General features: G+C 35.0%; 1 protein-coding gene across 2 annotated transcripts; it reads left to right on the forward strand.

Annotated features, from left to right (window-relative positions):
* The first annotated feature begins 712 nt into the window (after positions 1-712).
* On the forward strand, positions 713-7,065 carry LOC127083316 (kinesin-like protein KIN-14C). Of its 2 annotated transcripts, none has more exons than XM_051023628.1 (17): positions 713-911; positions 1,024-1,281; positions 1,411-1,534; positions 2,037-2,146; positions 2,243-2,362; positions 2,483-2,686; positions 3,501-3,710; positions 3,793-3,867; positions 4,201-4,347; positions 4,448-4,583; positions 4,694-4,803; positions 5,327-5,488; positions 5,576-5,763; positions 6,017-6,098; positions 6,176-6,280; positions 6,377-6,481; positions 6,587-7,065. In XM_051023628.1, exons 1-17 carry the CDS (start codon positions 867-869, stop codon positions 6,767-6,769), a joined length of 2,364 nt encoding a protein of 787 aa, XP_050879585.1. In that variant the 5' UTR covers positions 713-866; the 3' UTR covers positions 6,770-7,065. The 2 variants fall into 2 exon arrangements, with proteins under 2 accessions (XP_050879585.1, XP_050879590.1); XM_051023633.1 differs by having other exon boundaries at positions 1,030-1,281.
* Positions 7,066-15,454: the final 8,389 nt, after the last annotated feature.

Below are 15,454 nucleotides of genomic sequence, written 5' to 3' on the forward strand. Positions count from 1 at the left end.
CAAAGGTACAATGTAACCATACTTTAAAGCTCTACACTAGATCCATACTAGGGGCTGCTGCCTACCATTAAATCTCATCAGATTGTCTCTACATTCCAAGTCGAAATGGTATGGAACGTCCATAACCGTCATTTCATATAGAAGACATCCCACATGAGACTTGAGGTACTCTATAATCCATATCTCAGTTTACTCTTCATTCTTAGATTGACTCAGATGTTTGAGTTATAATTTTGCATGTTCACCCCACAGCGTCGTATTGGAGATCTATTCCGCTACATTAAGACACTACTCTTTCATTTCACAAATCACTAATTTCTAACCTAACAAAAACTAATTAATTTAGAGACAAAAAATGTCCACTTCTTACATTTTTTCTTTAAAATAGAAAATTATTCTTCAAATTACAATATTATAAAAGATCAAAATTTTTAATAAATTAAAATTAAGATTAAATATAATAATTATTGATTTTATAGACCACAAATATATTTAACTCGATTTTTTTTTTTTTGGGTTAAGTTAATCTAGTTCAATCAAGCCACACTATCTATTCTATTGAAAAATAGATGTGGTAGTAAATGATTTCTCAATATCAAACAAGACCGTTAAGTTCAAAAATTAAGGGTCCCAATTTAATTTGAAAAAAAACCGGGCCCAATATCTGAACCGGTTCAATCGGTCCAAGAATAAAGCTAGAGCAGAACCGAGAGAGAGACAGAGAGAGTGAGGAGCGCATTTTTGTTTTGAAAAAACGCTCTCAAATTTCGAATTTCATTTCACAACGTTCTTCTTCTTCTTCTTCTTCCTAACACAAACCCTAACATCCTTCCCATTTCCCAAACCAAACACGATTCCGAACATACATGGCTTCCCGGAACCAGAACCGGCCACCGCGAAGTCCCTCCACTGTAATCCCCTTCTCTTTTACCTTCATGCTTGTTGTATTTCCTAGGTTTAGCTTTTGTTGCTTTCAATTCGAGTACAGTAGTGTTTTTTTTGTTAAATTTGTTTAATTTTTAGATGCAGAAAAAAGGGGTAGGTGCTGAGGAAATTCCTTCTGACAAGCGGAGAAGGATTGGTGGTGAAAAATTGGTGGGACTGGGTAGAGGTAGGGCTCCATTTGGTGCGCTCAACAACAAATCGGAAGTCAATGAAGTTAGCGGTGCTGGTGGTGGTTCTTCCGACGGATCTGAAGGTAGCGTAGTTGATTTCACTGAAGAGGAAGTAGATGCTCTGTTGGAAGAGAGGATGAAAAAGGGGATTCCCCGTGATACTAAGGTATTCTCTTAAGCTAGTTTGGTGATTTGTGCTGTGCCAGTTTGGTGATTTTGAATTCGATTAATTACTGGGTTTTGGTGTTACTTAAGCTAATTTTTTTGGGTTTGATTTTTACCTTTTGTTTTGCAGAAAAAAATGGAGAATATGGTGGATCTAATCAAGAGACTTAAACAATGTGTAAGGTGGTTTAAGGGTAAAAAGGAGAAGCTTCAGACAGATCTTGAATCAGCTGAGAAGAAATGCGTTGATACCGGTGAGCCTTCTCTTTAAACTTAAGTTTTTGTTTACTCTTTGGCACTGATGAAAACACCTTGCTAAGCATGTTTTTAGATGCATCATACATGTCATGTTTCTTTACTCCCTTTGGATGGCTTTATTTGTTTATTTATTTTGAGCATGGGTTCTAGTCTTGCTGTGATGTTGTGCTATTAGGCATTTTTGTATGACATCTAGCAGTAACAGTCAGGAATATAGTATGAGTAGATTATTGTAAAGGCTTCAATATATGACCAAATGAAGAAAATGCTTGATTTTACTGTTCGAAGTTATGCTTAGTTGTTTACAAGGAATGGCATTTTCCATACTCCGTAAGAAATTGTTCTTTTTATTCTAATGACTAGTTAAGTCTTTAGTTTTTCTTTTTAGTCAGTACTTTGCATTATCCCAGCATTTGAACTCCAGGATGATTGTTAAGTCTTTTGTTTTAGCTAAAAACATTTAAATGTTTCAACATTATCTACATTGTTTTTTCTCAGAGAATGAGATGAAAACTAAGATAGATGAATTGAACGAGGCCATATTAAATTTGAGGACGACGATTTCTTCTCTAGAAGAGAAGGTTGCAATGGAAGAATCAGATAAACAGGTATGGTTGTTAGCCATGATGTTGTGGTTGGATAGTCCAGGTGATGTTTGCTTTTTGTCTCATGAACTTATTATTTCTTGTGTTTTTGGCTTCTAGGAAGTGACTGAATGTTATCGGAAAGAAAAAGAAGCCAGAAGTGTAGCTGAGCAGACGAACATTTCTCTTTCAACTGAACTTGAGAAAGTTTGTGATGAGAAATCCGCTATTGAACGGAAGGTAATATTATTACAGTTACTGTTTAAATATTTTAGTCGACAAGTCCCGCCGATATTGGTTTTACCAGCAGGTTGCCTCAACAATTTCCCTCACTCCTTTTGTTATTGTTGATTTTTGCAGGCCATTGCAACTGAGGACCTCTACAAGCGATCACAAGAGTATAATATCAGTTTGCAGCAGTACAATAGTCGCCTTCAGTCAAATCTGGAAACAGTTAATGAGGCACATAAACGACTGGAAACAGAGAAATCAAGTATTGTTGAGAACCTTAGCAATGCAAGAGGCCACAATAAGGCATTGCAAGAGCAGCTGGCATCTCTGAAAGTAAGTTATTTAGTGTTGATTAATGCCATCCGGCATATCATTTATGATGTCTATAGGTAGTTGTAGTTCATAATTTGTCTGCCGATACGGTTAAGTGTTTTGAATTACATGAAGTTCCTGTTGTGAACAAGTTGGGTTTATTTTTCTTTGAATGATTCCTTGGAAACGAAATCGAAAATGAGTAGACTGGACAATATATGAACTTGAATGAAGAACAGTGGAATAAAAATAAACTTGAAAACCTTGTGCATTTTGCTGATTCTGATTTAAGTGTTTTAAATTACGTGAAGTTCCTATTGTTAACAAGTAGGATTTTTTTCCTTTGAATGATTCCTTGGAAACGAAATCGAAAATGAGTAGACTGGATAATATATGGACTTGAATGAAGAACAGTGGAATGAAAATAACCTTGATAAACTTTTGCATTTTGCTGATTTTGATTTAAGTGTTTTAAATTACGTGAAGTTCCTATTGTTAACACGTTGGATTTTTTTTCTTTGAATGATTCCTTGGAAACGAAATCGCAAATGAGTAGACTGGATTATATATGGACTTGAATGAAGAACAGTGGAATGAATTTTGCTGATTTTGAATTAAGTTTTTTAAATTACGTGAAGTTCCTGTCGTGAACAAGTTGGGTTTTTTTCTTTGAATGATTCCTTGGAAATGAAATAAAAAATGAGTAGACTTGAATGGAGAACAGTGGAATGAAAATAAACTTGAAAACCTTGTGCGTTTGGTTGATTTTGAATTGTCGCTTGACATATCTTACAATATTTCTCATGTTGGATGCCTTGCTTTTCTGTTATCCCAGGCTTCACAAGACGAGGCTACAAAGGGTAAAGACATGTTAGCCACTGAACTCAAATTCCTCCGAGATGAGTTAAAACAAATTAGAGACGACCGTGATCACCAACTTGGACAAGTACAAGCTTTAACCGGAGAAGTAGCAAAATACAAGGAATATACAGGGAAGTCAAGCGAACAACTGGATACATTGACGGTTAAAACAAGTGCTCTCGAGGTTGGTTTAATGTTTCTTGACCACTGTAGTGACTGAGTATTATGCACTCACGTGTTCATTAAATTTATGACTTTACTTGTAGGAGGTATGTACTTCACAAAGACAACAAATAGACATGTTGCAGAAGCAGTTGACGGCTGAAAGAGAGAAGTTGAAGGTACAAAGTTATACTGATGTTTGCATGTGTGTGCTTTGTTTTTCCATATATTAATTTGACTCGAAAATTTACTTCACATTATTAAAATTTGGGTGGAGGACGATCATTTTCTTGTTCAACTATTGGACCTTATTACCAATTGTATGGGGCCTTTGCCTGTTCGTGTTTCTTGAATAATATGAATATCATATGCAGATATTCAACAGTAAGATAAATCCAAATATTTTTAACAGGGGAGAATTATTGATTTGAATGATATTAGTTGAATTTTGCTTGTAGTAGTTAGCACAAATACGATAACTACAACTGATAATAACTTTATTTTCTTGTTAGATGGCCGATTTGTCTTTTTCAGAAACAAGAACGGTGTTTGAAAAACAGGAAACAGTTATAAGTCAACTACGAGAGAGATTGGCAGAAAAAGAATTCCAAGTAATTGAAGGAGAGTCATTAAGAAAGAAACTGCACAACACTATTCTTGTAAATTGATTTTGCTGAAAATTTATCATTACATCTCATCATTTCAATTATTTGGTATAATATAAATAGTCTGATACTATATAATCATTTATGCTCATAGGAATTAAAAGGAAATATCCGTGTGTTCTGCCGTGTCCGACCTTTGTTACCGGATGATGGTCCTGCAGCAGACATGGTAGTTTCTTTCCCTTCATCAACAGAAGCTCTTGGCCGAGGCATTGAATTGGCACAGAGCGGTATGTCCACAAGCTTCTTTCTATTATCCTCTGTTTTCACTGTCTAATAAGTTTCATGTAGTTTATGCGCCTATTCGATTATAAGAATTTCACCATGTTTAAAAATGCAGGGCAGAAGTATTCTTTTTCATTTGACAAAGTATTTAATCAAGAGGCTTCTCAGGAGGATGTTTTCACAGAGATTTCACAGCTTGTACAAAGTGCACTTGATGGGTACAAGGTGATTTCTACTGTCTATTCTTTTTATTTCTTTTACTATATAAATACAAAACCTTTTATACATGAAAAATAGGCAAAACGAATTGGAAGCTACATAATGTTACAATTTGCAAGATGGAATAATGCTTATTCTTGGCTTTGGAGACTGTACACACAATTTTGTTGATGCAGTTTGACTTGTTGTAGCTATTTACAGTTTTTTCAGGGATTTAAATGTTTGAATGTGTTGGTTGCTGTTGTCCTTTTTCTGTTGCTTGCTTGTAGATTCTGGTAACTCTGGCCTTGTTTCTTAAAAAACAAAGTAAAAACCACCTAAAATTGAAGTTGATACTTTGGCACAGTACTTTGGCCACATGGATTTTGCTTGGCTATGCCCGTGTTGTGCTTGATGCTTGATACTTTGGTTTTGCTGTTGTTGATGTATTAAGTCCTAAGAATTGCGCTCGTTTTTTGATGTGCTATCTTTTTCGTTTTACACGATAAATATGCCTTGGCTTGCTGACAAAGGTTGTTTATTGGGACAGGTTTGCATTTTTGCTTACGGACAAACAGGTTCTGGAAAAACCTATACGATGGTTGGCAGGCCTGGTCTCCCTGAGCTGAAAGGCTTGATACCGCGTTCACTTGAACAAATATTTCTCGTTAGTCAATCTCTGAAAGATCAAGGTTGGAAGTACACTATGCAGGTAAATATACTATTTTACTCTCATTATTTTCATTTGCACATAACATCAGTAAAGAACCTTACAAATTGTGTAAAATATCTATTATAGGCCTCGGTACTTGAAATATACAACGAGACGATAAGGGATTTGTTAGCACCCACAGAAAATCCTGGAAAAAAGTACAATATTATACACGATGCCAATGGAAAAAACACATATGTTCCCGACCTGACTATTGTGGACGTGTGCGGTGCAGATGAGATTTCCACTCTCCTACAACGGGCTGCACAAAGCAGGTGAAGTAATAACTGAAATCTGCAAATATTATTATTAGGGATTTTGTGAAGTTATGCTGGCATGAGCTTTCCAGTCAAATATGTGCCACAATTTGAAGCTGTTAAGTTTCCTGATACTGCAAAAAAAATTTCAAATAAATTTGTAACACAATTTGAATATTTATTATCTCTTTAATTAATGTACAAGGTACAATGCGGATGTGTTTTTTCTGGCCTTTGATTTTTAAACGACAGTGCCTGTTACATTTTCCAGGTCAGTAGGAAGAACACAGATGAATGAACAATCGTCACGAAGTCACTTTGTTTTTACTCTTCGCATAAGCGGCATTAATGAGGTCCGCTCTTTGATATGAAAGTATATTTGCTGCTCTTTTGTCTACTGTCTCCTGATTTACTTTTATCTGGTTTGCAGAACACCGAGCAACAGGTTCAAGGTGTGCTAAACCTGATTGATCTTGCTGGAAGTGAAAGACTGTCAAAAAGTGGAGCAACTGGGGACCGTTTGAATGAAACTAAGGTGTCTTTTATTTTCATTGATATGACTTGAGCTTGATGTCATTAACTTTAGTTTCATCAATCAACTATTAACCAATGTTTGCCATATATGTCTCAGGCGATAAACAAAAGTCTTTCCTGTTTGAGTGATGTCATTTTTGCCTTGGCGAAAAAAGAGGATCATGTCCCCTTCAGGAATTCTAAACTGACAACCCTTCTCCAGGTATGCAAAGCTTGAATATTTGCATTCCTAGTGTTTGTCTTGCTTTATTTTTGTTAATTATAACCTTTTTAACATCATGTAACTTTCTGTTTTTTCCTTTGGCAGCCATGTCTTGGTGGAGATTCAAAGACTTTAATGTTTGTAAATATTTCGCCTGACCCAACTTCAACAGGAGAGTCACTTTGTTCTCTTCGTTTTGCCGCGAGAGTAAATAGTTGTGAGATTGGTATTCCTCGGCGCCAGACATCCACGAAGTCCTCCTCCGATTCTCGTTTGAGCTACGGCTAAGATTAAAGGTCTGCTAGCCAATGACATCGCTCAGACCAATAACCAAAATAACTATTGTTTGTAATGCTTTTGCAGGGATATAAGAAGTGTTGTTTTTTAGTCTTGGTTAAATGTAATTGTGTTAACATTTAGAGAATTGAGCATGTAGAGAGGCTTGGCTATAGCCTATAGCCTCAATGGTGATATTGGTTGCCTTGTATTGTATCATTTAACTGTGATATTACAAAATTTATTTTATTTGAGCAGCTTGCTGATTGTAATCTTTATATAGTAATGGAAAATACATCATTTGACTATTCTTTGGAATGGTTTTGGGTCATATGAAATGTTGATTTAATTACCATAATTATTCATTAATATGGATTGTGATGTTTTTTTTTATAATAAAACATGTATTGGTATTGTCTGAAAATAATTGCAAAGACTTGTATTTGACTCGCATAGAAACTGATAACAATGATAATAATAATTATAATGCATGAGGATGTGCGTGTCGATAATTTAACTTATCAATCTAAGTGAGCACTAATGCAAAAAAAGGGATCACTAATAGATTTATGCAACCTTTTATCAGTCTAAGTGGCCAATAGCGGCACCATTCTACTGTAGAGAGTGTATCTGAGGCTGAATGCTATGAAAAGAGCTTTGGCGCTGAAGAGCGGGTTTTCTGGAGAATTTTATGTCCGTTATCTATTTTTAAAATAAAAAAAAAACCTATACTATTTAAATTTATATTTATAATGTTTTAAGGATAATTTTAAAATTTTTAATTTAATTTAATTTGAGACTCAATTTTAATTTTTTTTATAGTCATTTATGCGCTTCAAGAATTATATATAGAGCTGATAGATACATTGCAGGTGAAGTTGTGGCTGCGTTTTTTGCCGTCTATGGGCGACGTTCAGGAGGGGTTTGCTTATGCAAACTCTGCTAACACGGTAATTGATGATGATACTTCGATACTAGTCGTGGAGCTGCATTGTGGTTTGATTGCGCGTGTGCAGTTTCCTCATAACTCCTTGTTAGGACAGGAATTGAATATGCAAGATCAAGAATGTTAATCGTTCTAAGCAAGAACATATTGACTAGGTATTTTGGGAGCCTAGGAGGAAGGTGAAAGGAATACAGATTGAAGAATGCAAATGCGGTGAGTATGAGTTCCCTGCAATTATTCTTTCTCCGGAGGAGGAGAACCGCATTGCACAACCTTGGAAAAATGGTGTCATTGTCAAGATGCTGGAGAGACGCATCTGATTCAAAGCTCTGAAAACCAGACTGCAACAATTATGGGCGCGGAAAGGCATCATTGACATAGTGGACCTTGGGCAAGATTTCTTTCTTGTTACCTTTACATGCGAAGAAGATCAAGAATTCGCTTTGCTTGAGGGGCCTTGGATGATTTATGATCATTATTTGACAGCTCGAGAGTGGAGCCCTAACTTTTATCATGCCGGAGATGCGATTGAAGAGCTTGCGGTTTAGGTTCGCATTTCTGGATTGCCAATTGAATATTACGATGACAGAGTTTTAATGTATATAGGTAACATAATCGGAAAAACTGTCAAAATAGACAAGAACGCTTTCTCGCGAGAGATGGAAATATGCCTGATTGTGTATCCAAGTCAATTTGCCGAAGCCTTTGCTTGCTATGTTTTCGATAAAAGGGTAGACACTATAAAATTGAATATGAAGGTCTTCACCTTCTTTGCCTCTCTTGTGGTCGCTTTGTACATAATTCTGGTGGGTGCACTGCTACTAAGGATTTTCATCCTGAGATTAAAATGAATAATGTCTCTGAAGGTATTGATCCTAGAGCAGCCGTGGTTGACGATGAAACAAAGGTCACAGGCCCGTGGACTGTGGTTCAAAAACTGAAACGTGCTAGAAAACATAAATTTGAGACTACAAAGGAAGCTAAAGAGGTTGAAAATACTGGACCTGCTGGGAAATCTAAAGATTATATAAGTGGAATGGGTTCTAGATTCATGGCGCTTGGTGACGAGACTATTGTTACTGAGCAGGAAAAGGAGATAGAGATAAACTTTCCGAGAACAAATATAGAGGATAAAAATCAGTATGAAGAAGTTCAGTTGGTGGAAAACTTGGATGATAACAAGGTTAATGGGGGCAAAATGAAGGATAAAAGAGCTTTATTAAACACATCAAAGAAGCAAATTGCTGTCAATATGGGGACCCATAGAATTTACAAAAGGAATGATAGAGATGTAGTGAAAAACAAAGGTATCCAAGGTTTTGATGAACAACTGACAGTTGATGAAGCCAGTGCCCTTGTTTCAGGTCTTAAGCTCCAAAAATGATTCAACTGTTGTGGAGAAAGGTGCTGCTAAGAATAAAGAAGGAGCTCAAAGGATCAAGAGGAACAATCTTAACCAACTTGGTCCTAAAACTTTGAGAGCCCAAGATGATGTAGCCGTATACTGAGCCAGAGTATTGTCCCTCTCAACTGCTAATTTATTCTGCTGTTCCTGACAAGGATATTCCTCCTTGTGCAGTCGAACGAATAAGGGATGATGCTGTTGAATCCAGATCCAAGGATGTCGGTGAAAGAGACTTGATCGAATTGTCGAAACAAAATCTGCTGTAGGGTGACAAGGTCGGAAAACTAGAGTTTTGTGAACCTTATGTATTTGATAAATCCTGTCGAATGAAGTTTAATAGATGTAAACAAAGAACATATGGTTCCCTTGATTACATTCATGTTGATCTTTGGGGGCCTGCAAGGAATCCTTCACACTCAGGTGCAAAGTATTTTCTATCCATAGTTGATGATTATTCTAGAAAGTTATGGGTATTCATCCAAAATACTAAGGATGAAACTTTTGAAAATTTCAAAAGTTGGAAGACTATGGTCGAAAGCCAAATTGGAAGGAAGGCTAAGAGGTTGAGGACCGATAATGGTCTTGAATTTTGCAATTAGGCCTTCGATAACTATTATGCTGAGTCTGGTATTGCAAGGCACATAATTACTGCATGTACTCCTCAATAAAATGGTTTGGCTGAAAGGTTTAATCAAACCATTTTGGAAAGGGTGAGATGCATGTCAGTTAGTGCGGGATTGAAGAAAGTGTTTTGGGCTGAGGCAGTCATGACTGCAACTTACTTGATAAATAGGTGCCCCTCGACAACTTTGGGGATGGAAACACCTAAAGAAGTCTGGTCGAAAAATCCATCTAATCTCGACAGACTTAAAATATTTGGATGTTTAGACTATGCTCACATTAGGCAAGATAAGGTCGAACTTAGAGCTCTGAGATGCATGTTCCTTGGATACCCTGAAGGAGTCAAAGCTTATAGGTTATGGTGCCTAAAGCCAGGTCACATGAGGTGTATCATAAGTCAAGATGTAGTTTTCAATGAAGCAAAAATGGCGTTCAAGAAAACTGATAACATTGGCCGAAGTACCAAGATATCGAAAGAAGAGTTGGAACATGAAGAGATTCCTATTGAGGTGGAACATGTTGATGCTGAATTGCATAACCCATATGAAGTCGAAGAAGAAGCAGACATTGATGTCGAAGATAAGGAGACTGATAATGATTACCTGCCGACAAGAGACATGTTGAGAAGAGTCATCAGGCCACCTCAGAGACTTGGTTATGCAGATCTCATAACATTCACCTTAATCTCTAAAAGTGTGGTCCTTGATAAAGAACCTAGAGATTACAAGGAAGATGTGAGGAGTCGAAACAAGACTGAATGACTAAAAGCCATGGATGATGAGATGAAATCTCTTCATGATAACAACACTTAGGAGCTGATTGAGAAACCTGCAAGGGCCAAGTTAGTCAGTTGTAAGTGGATCTTCAAGGTTAAGAAAGGAATCAAATGAGTGATATCGAAGAGATTTAAGGCAAGGTTAGTTGTTAGGGGGTTCACTCATAAAGAAGGTGTCGACTTTAATGATTTGTTCTCACATGTTATAAACTATATATCCATTTGAATGTTGCTTTCTATGGTGGCTGTAACACCCCGAATAAAATAAGAGAATTATTTAAATTAAGTTAATAATGTATTTATTAATTTAATTAAATAAATTGAATTATTGGATTATTATTATTATTATTATTTGGAATAATAATTAGTGGAAAATATATAAGTTGGAATAAGAGAAAAGGGTTTTCATTTTTTTGGTAAAGAGTTTCACGTGAAACAGAGAAGCGGCTGAAAAGTGGAAAGTGGAGAAAGGGCAAAGAGGAAGAGCTAGAGAGCAAAGGTTGAAGAACGGAAAAGCTTGAAGCTTAGAGATTGCCGGATTATCTCAGGTAAGGGGGGTTTATCGTCGTTTAATGGGTATTATAGATTAACATGTCATGGGTAGTGATAAACCGTTGAAGTGACCCTAATTGGGATGTTGAATGCTGAAATATTGTGATGAATAAGTTGTATTAAAGCTGTAATTGAGTCCGTAATTGTGTGAGTCGTGTTCCCCCGAACGTATAGCTTTTTACGGAAATTGAATCGGAGGTCCGGAAGTCCTCCAACGGCGGAAAATGCGGAGAACTCTGCATTCTGCCTTGTGTTAGCGCAGGAACTGCTGTTTTGTCTGCGTTAACCGGTTAACCCAGGGCGTTAACCGGTTAACACTGTTATATTTTGTGAAAATGTGCTGTTTTGCCTGCGTTAACCGGTTAACCCAGGGAGTTAACCGGTTAACACTGTTGCGTTTTGCCAGAAAGTGTGTTTTGTCCTGCGTTAACCGGTTAACCCAGGGCGTTAACCGGTTAACACTGTTGGAAATTTGAAAAAAATTGATATTTTTAATGTTGTGAACCTAATTGGTGATTGGCCTATTATAGTTAATTGTGATGAGTAATTTTGTTGGATTTATGTTATGAAGTGTTGATACAAGTATGTTGCTGAGTTGTTCCGTGTACGGAAAGTTGTTGAAAATACTGAGTTGTAGGCTTGGTGAGCCAAAGTTGATTATAAGTTGATGTTGTTGAAAATATTGTTGTATTGCTATTATTATTATGTTGTCGACAGTTTAAAGTCGTGTATGCCATGTACATTCATATGCATTAAGTCGGAGCTTTGCTCACACCACGTTGGCCTGGATTGGCAAATTTTAAGTTGAAAGTTGAAGGCTTATGCCTTGATGCCCAATAAAATGGCAATGATTTTAAGTTGGGAGTTTTACTCCGAATGGTACCACATGCATGACGAGTCGAGTCTCATTAGAGTTGCATTTTGTTGGCTTGTTGTATGGATATTTAATTTAATTGAGGAGTGGAATTGTGTTGATATTAAGTATGATGTTTGAGTTGATGTGCCGTTACTGGATGTATGTTACGATTAGGGTGATGAAATGTGTGAATTTACTTAGCATTACATGATGATTTATAATGCTTATTATATCGATTGAGGAACTCACCCTTACAACTATTTTTCAGGTAACGAACAAATGAGTTGAGGGGAAGCTAATGCTTGGAGTCTAGTGTAGTCTCCTAAGTGGGTCATGCTCTGATAGATGTAACATCGGGAGGGAACATTTTTAATATTGTTGTTGATGATTGTTGAACCAGTTTACATGTAGTATGTTGCATGTTTTGAATGATCGATTTGATCTCTATCCGCTGCGTATTGTGCAAATGTTTTATGTTTTGAGTTAATGAAAGAGCATGACAGTTATTATGGTGTGAAATGTTGTGTGACACCCTTGGTGCATAGTTACTCTGATTGATATGTGTTATTTTAATTATATACTCGGGGTATTTTAGAAGGGTGTTACAGTGGCGAAGTTCGACCTAGAACTTGAACATACAGATTTGAAGACTGTCTTCCTGTATGGTGATCTAGATGAAACAATCCTAATGATGCAACCTGAAGGGTATGCAGAAAAAGGAAAGGAATATTATGTGTGTAAGCTAAATAGGTCGTTATATGGCCTGAAAAAATCTCCCCAATAATGGAATAAGATATTTGACAAGTTCATGACACAATTAGGTTACACTAGGAGCCAGTTCGACCATTGTGTTTACTTCAGATTTCGACCTGAAAATTCACTTGTTATTTTGTTGCTTTATGTGGATGACATCCTCATAGAAATCAACAATGTCAAAGATGTTACGAAGGTGAAATTTGAACCCGATAATGAGTTCGACATGAAGGATATGAGAGCTGCCTCCAGGATTCTTGGGATTAATATCCGGAGAGATAAAAAGTAGTCAATATTATGCTTATATCAAGAGACATACCTGAAGAAGATTCTCGACAAGTTTGGTATGTCGAATTCAAAGCCTGTGGTAAAACCGACTAATCCCCAATTCAAGTTGAGTTTGACTTAAAGTCCTAGTACTGAAGTCAAACGAGGCTATATGAATAACATTCTATATGCTATTATAATAGGTTCTTTGATGTATGTTATGGTCTGTATGAGGCCAGACATAACGTACAGAGTGAGCCTTGTAAACAAGTATATAATCAATCCTGAAAAGATGCACTGGCAAGCATTAAAGTGGATTCTAAGGTACATAAATGAGTCTCTAAACATAGTACTTATTTATGGTGGAGCCTTTGGTGATGATAACAAATTCGAAATCGAAAGATTTGTCGACTCTGATTATACAGGTTGTATGGATATCAAAAAATCTATTTCTGGATATATGTTCACTATATTTGGCATAACAATCAGTTGGAAAGCGACACTTTAGAAGGTTGTTTCCTTATCAACCACTGAAGCAAAGTATATTGCCCTCACTGAAGCTGTGGAAGAAGCATTGTGGCTTGAAGGTTTTGCTAAGGAGCTGAAACTTCAAGGTCTAGTTATCAATGTTAAATGTGATAGCAAAAGTGAAATACACATGTCGAAGAATTCAACCTATCATGAGTGAACCAAGCACATCAATGTGAGAATGCATTTTATCATAGAGATTATAGAGCATGGAAAAGTCCAAGTGCTAAAGGTTTCGACTGAAGACAATGCTATTGATATAATCACCAAGACATTGCCAAGCTGCAAGTTTTTCCACTGTATGCAGTTGATAAAGTTGCATGAAGAAAGCTAGTTTGTTTCCTTGATGTTTGTAAAGTTTGTTCCAAGGTGGAGATTTGTGAGAATTTGGATTGAACTCTAATCTCAACAGGGATAACTTGATATTTCGATAGAAGTTTTGCATATTATAGTCAAAGTGTGTTCAAGCATGTTGTTGAAATATATTAACTTGCATTCTAATTTAGCATGTCGAATTGGACATTTGTTTAAGTCCAATTGTTTAAGTTAACTTAGTAGTCTATAAATAGACTAGTTCTCTCAGATTGTTGAGAGATGTTAATTGTTGGTATTCACTTGTAATTTTTAAACCCGTATTGAGTAAGTGAATAGTAAAACAGTTTTAGCCAATCTTCTTCTTCCATCTTCCATCTCTTTCATAAACCTAATAGGATTTTTTGGGTTTGTTCAAGAAACTCAATATTTATCTCATAATTTTGTTATGTTATTGGCCACATCGTTTTACAAGAGTGAGTGATTGTTGTCGTCAAGTTATATTTAAGTATAGAGTGTGTATTATATAATTTGTCTAATTATTCAATGTTTAATTGATATCAATTTGATGATATTATTTTCATGTAATTTATTTTTCCCAATTTTTTAATTATGTTAAAAATATTTCCTATAATTTTTAATAACATACAAAATATTAAGATTATACTATTTTTTATATAAAAAACATACTAAATATAAATAAAATATTTGTATAATTTAAACATTTTTTAAATATATTTTGTAAACTAGAAGTATAAAGGTTAAATATATTCGTGATCTTCCTAAATATCTCAAATTTCGTTTTTAGTCTCATAAAATATTTCCTTCAAAATATAGTCTTCTTAAAATTTTCCATCCAAAGTTTTAGTTCATAATACTAAAATTATTATTAAAAATATCACTAATCCAATAATTAATTAATAAATCATCGTTAAATCAATTGCTAAATTGCAGGAGGATTAAAAGTGTAGATCAAAATTTTTAAGAAGATCATTCTTTAAAATTTTTTTTTGAAAAAATTTGAAATATTTAAAAGAACTATAAATATATTTAATTCTATTTATAAATAATAAGTTAATAAGTTAATAAAACTTATTTGTTTATGGCACAAACAATCAACTAGTCATTATAAGATATTTGAAAACGATTACTCTTCTAGAAGCGACTACTTATTATAAGTTATATAAGTTATTTATTAACTCACTTTTGGATGGACACCCTAACTAGCTATTTGAAAACGACTACTCTTCTAGAAGAATCTTCCAGAAGCAAAGGTAACCGAGATTAGACATGACAATATAATCCATATTTGTGGATACCCATTTAAACTCATTCTGAATTTGACGGAGAAATCTATTTTGGTTGAATTTAGGTTCGAATTGGAGTTTTTCTCAATTAAAAAATATGAGAACGAATCAGGTAATAGAAACACTAATACTCGTCCCAAATCTATCTCAGAACCCGCTATATTTATTTTATTATGTATTTTATTAATTTAATAATTTAGAATATTGAATATGTAGTTAATATTTTAATATTTTGATTTGTATTTATTATTTAATATATTTGAAACGTATGCATGAAATTTTTAAAATATCTTATTTTTATTATTTATAATATAATTTGATTTTAAAAAAATAAATATTTTTATTAAAAAATTGATTTTATTAAATAGATGAAAA

The sequence above is a fragment of the Lathyrus oleraceus genome, chromosome 1 (genome assembly GCF_024323335.1).
Source record: "Lathyrus oleraceus cultivar Zhongwan6 chromosome 1, CAAS_Psat_ZW6_1.0, whole genome shotgun sequence".
Taxonomy (NCBI): Eukaryota; Viridiplantae; Streptophyta; class Magnoliopsida; order Fabales; family Fabaceae; genus Lathyrus; species Lathyrus oleraceus.

Coding starts and splice junctions, on each gene's coding strand:
- LOC127083316 (XM_051023628.1), top strand. CDS start 867: ATGGCTTCCCGGAACCAGAACCGGCCACCGCGAAGTCCCTCCACT. Junction 912..1,023: donor CACCGCGAAGTCCCTCCACT/GTAATCCCCTTC, acceptor TTTAATTTTTAG/ATGCAGAAAAAAGGGGTAGG. Junction 4,584..4,693: donor CATTGAATTGGCACAGAGCG/GTATGTCCACAA, acceptor TTAAAAATGCAG/GGCAGAAGTATTCTTTTTCA.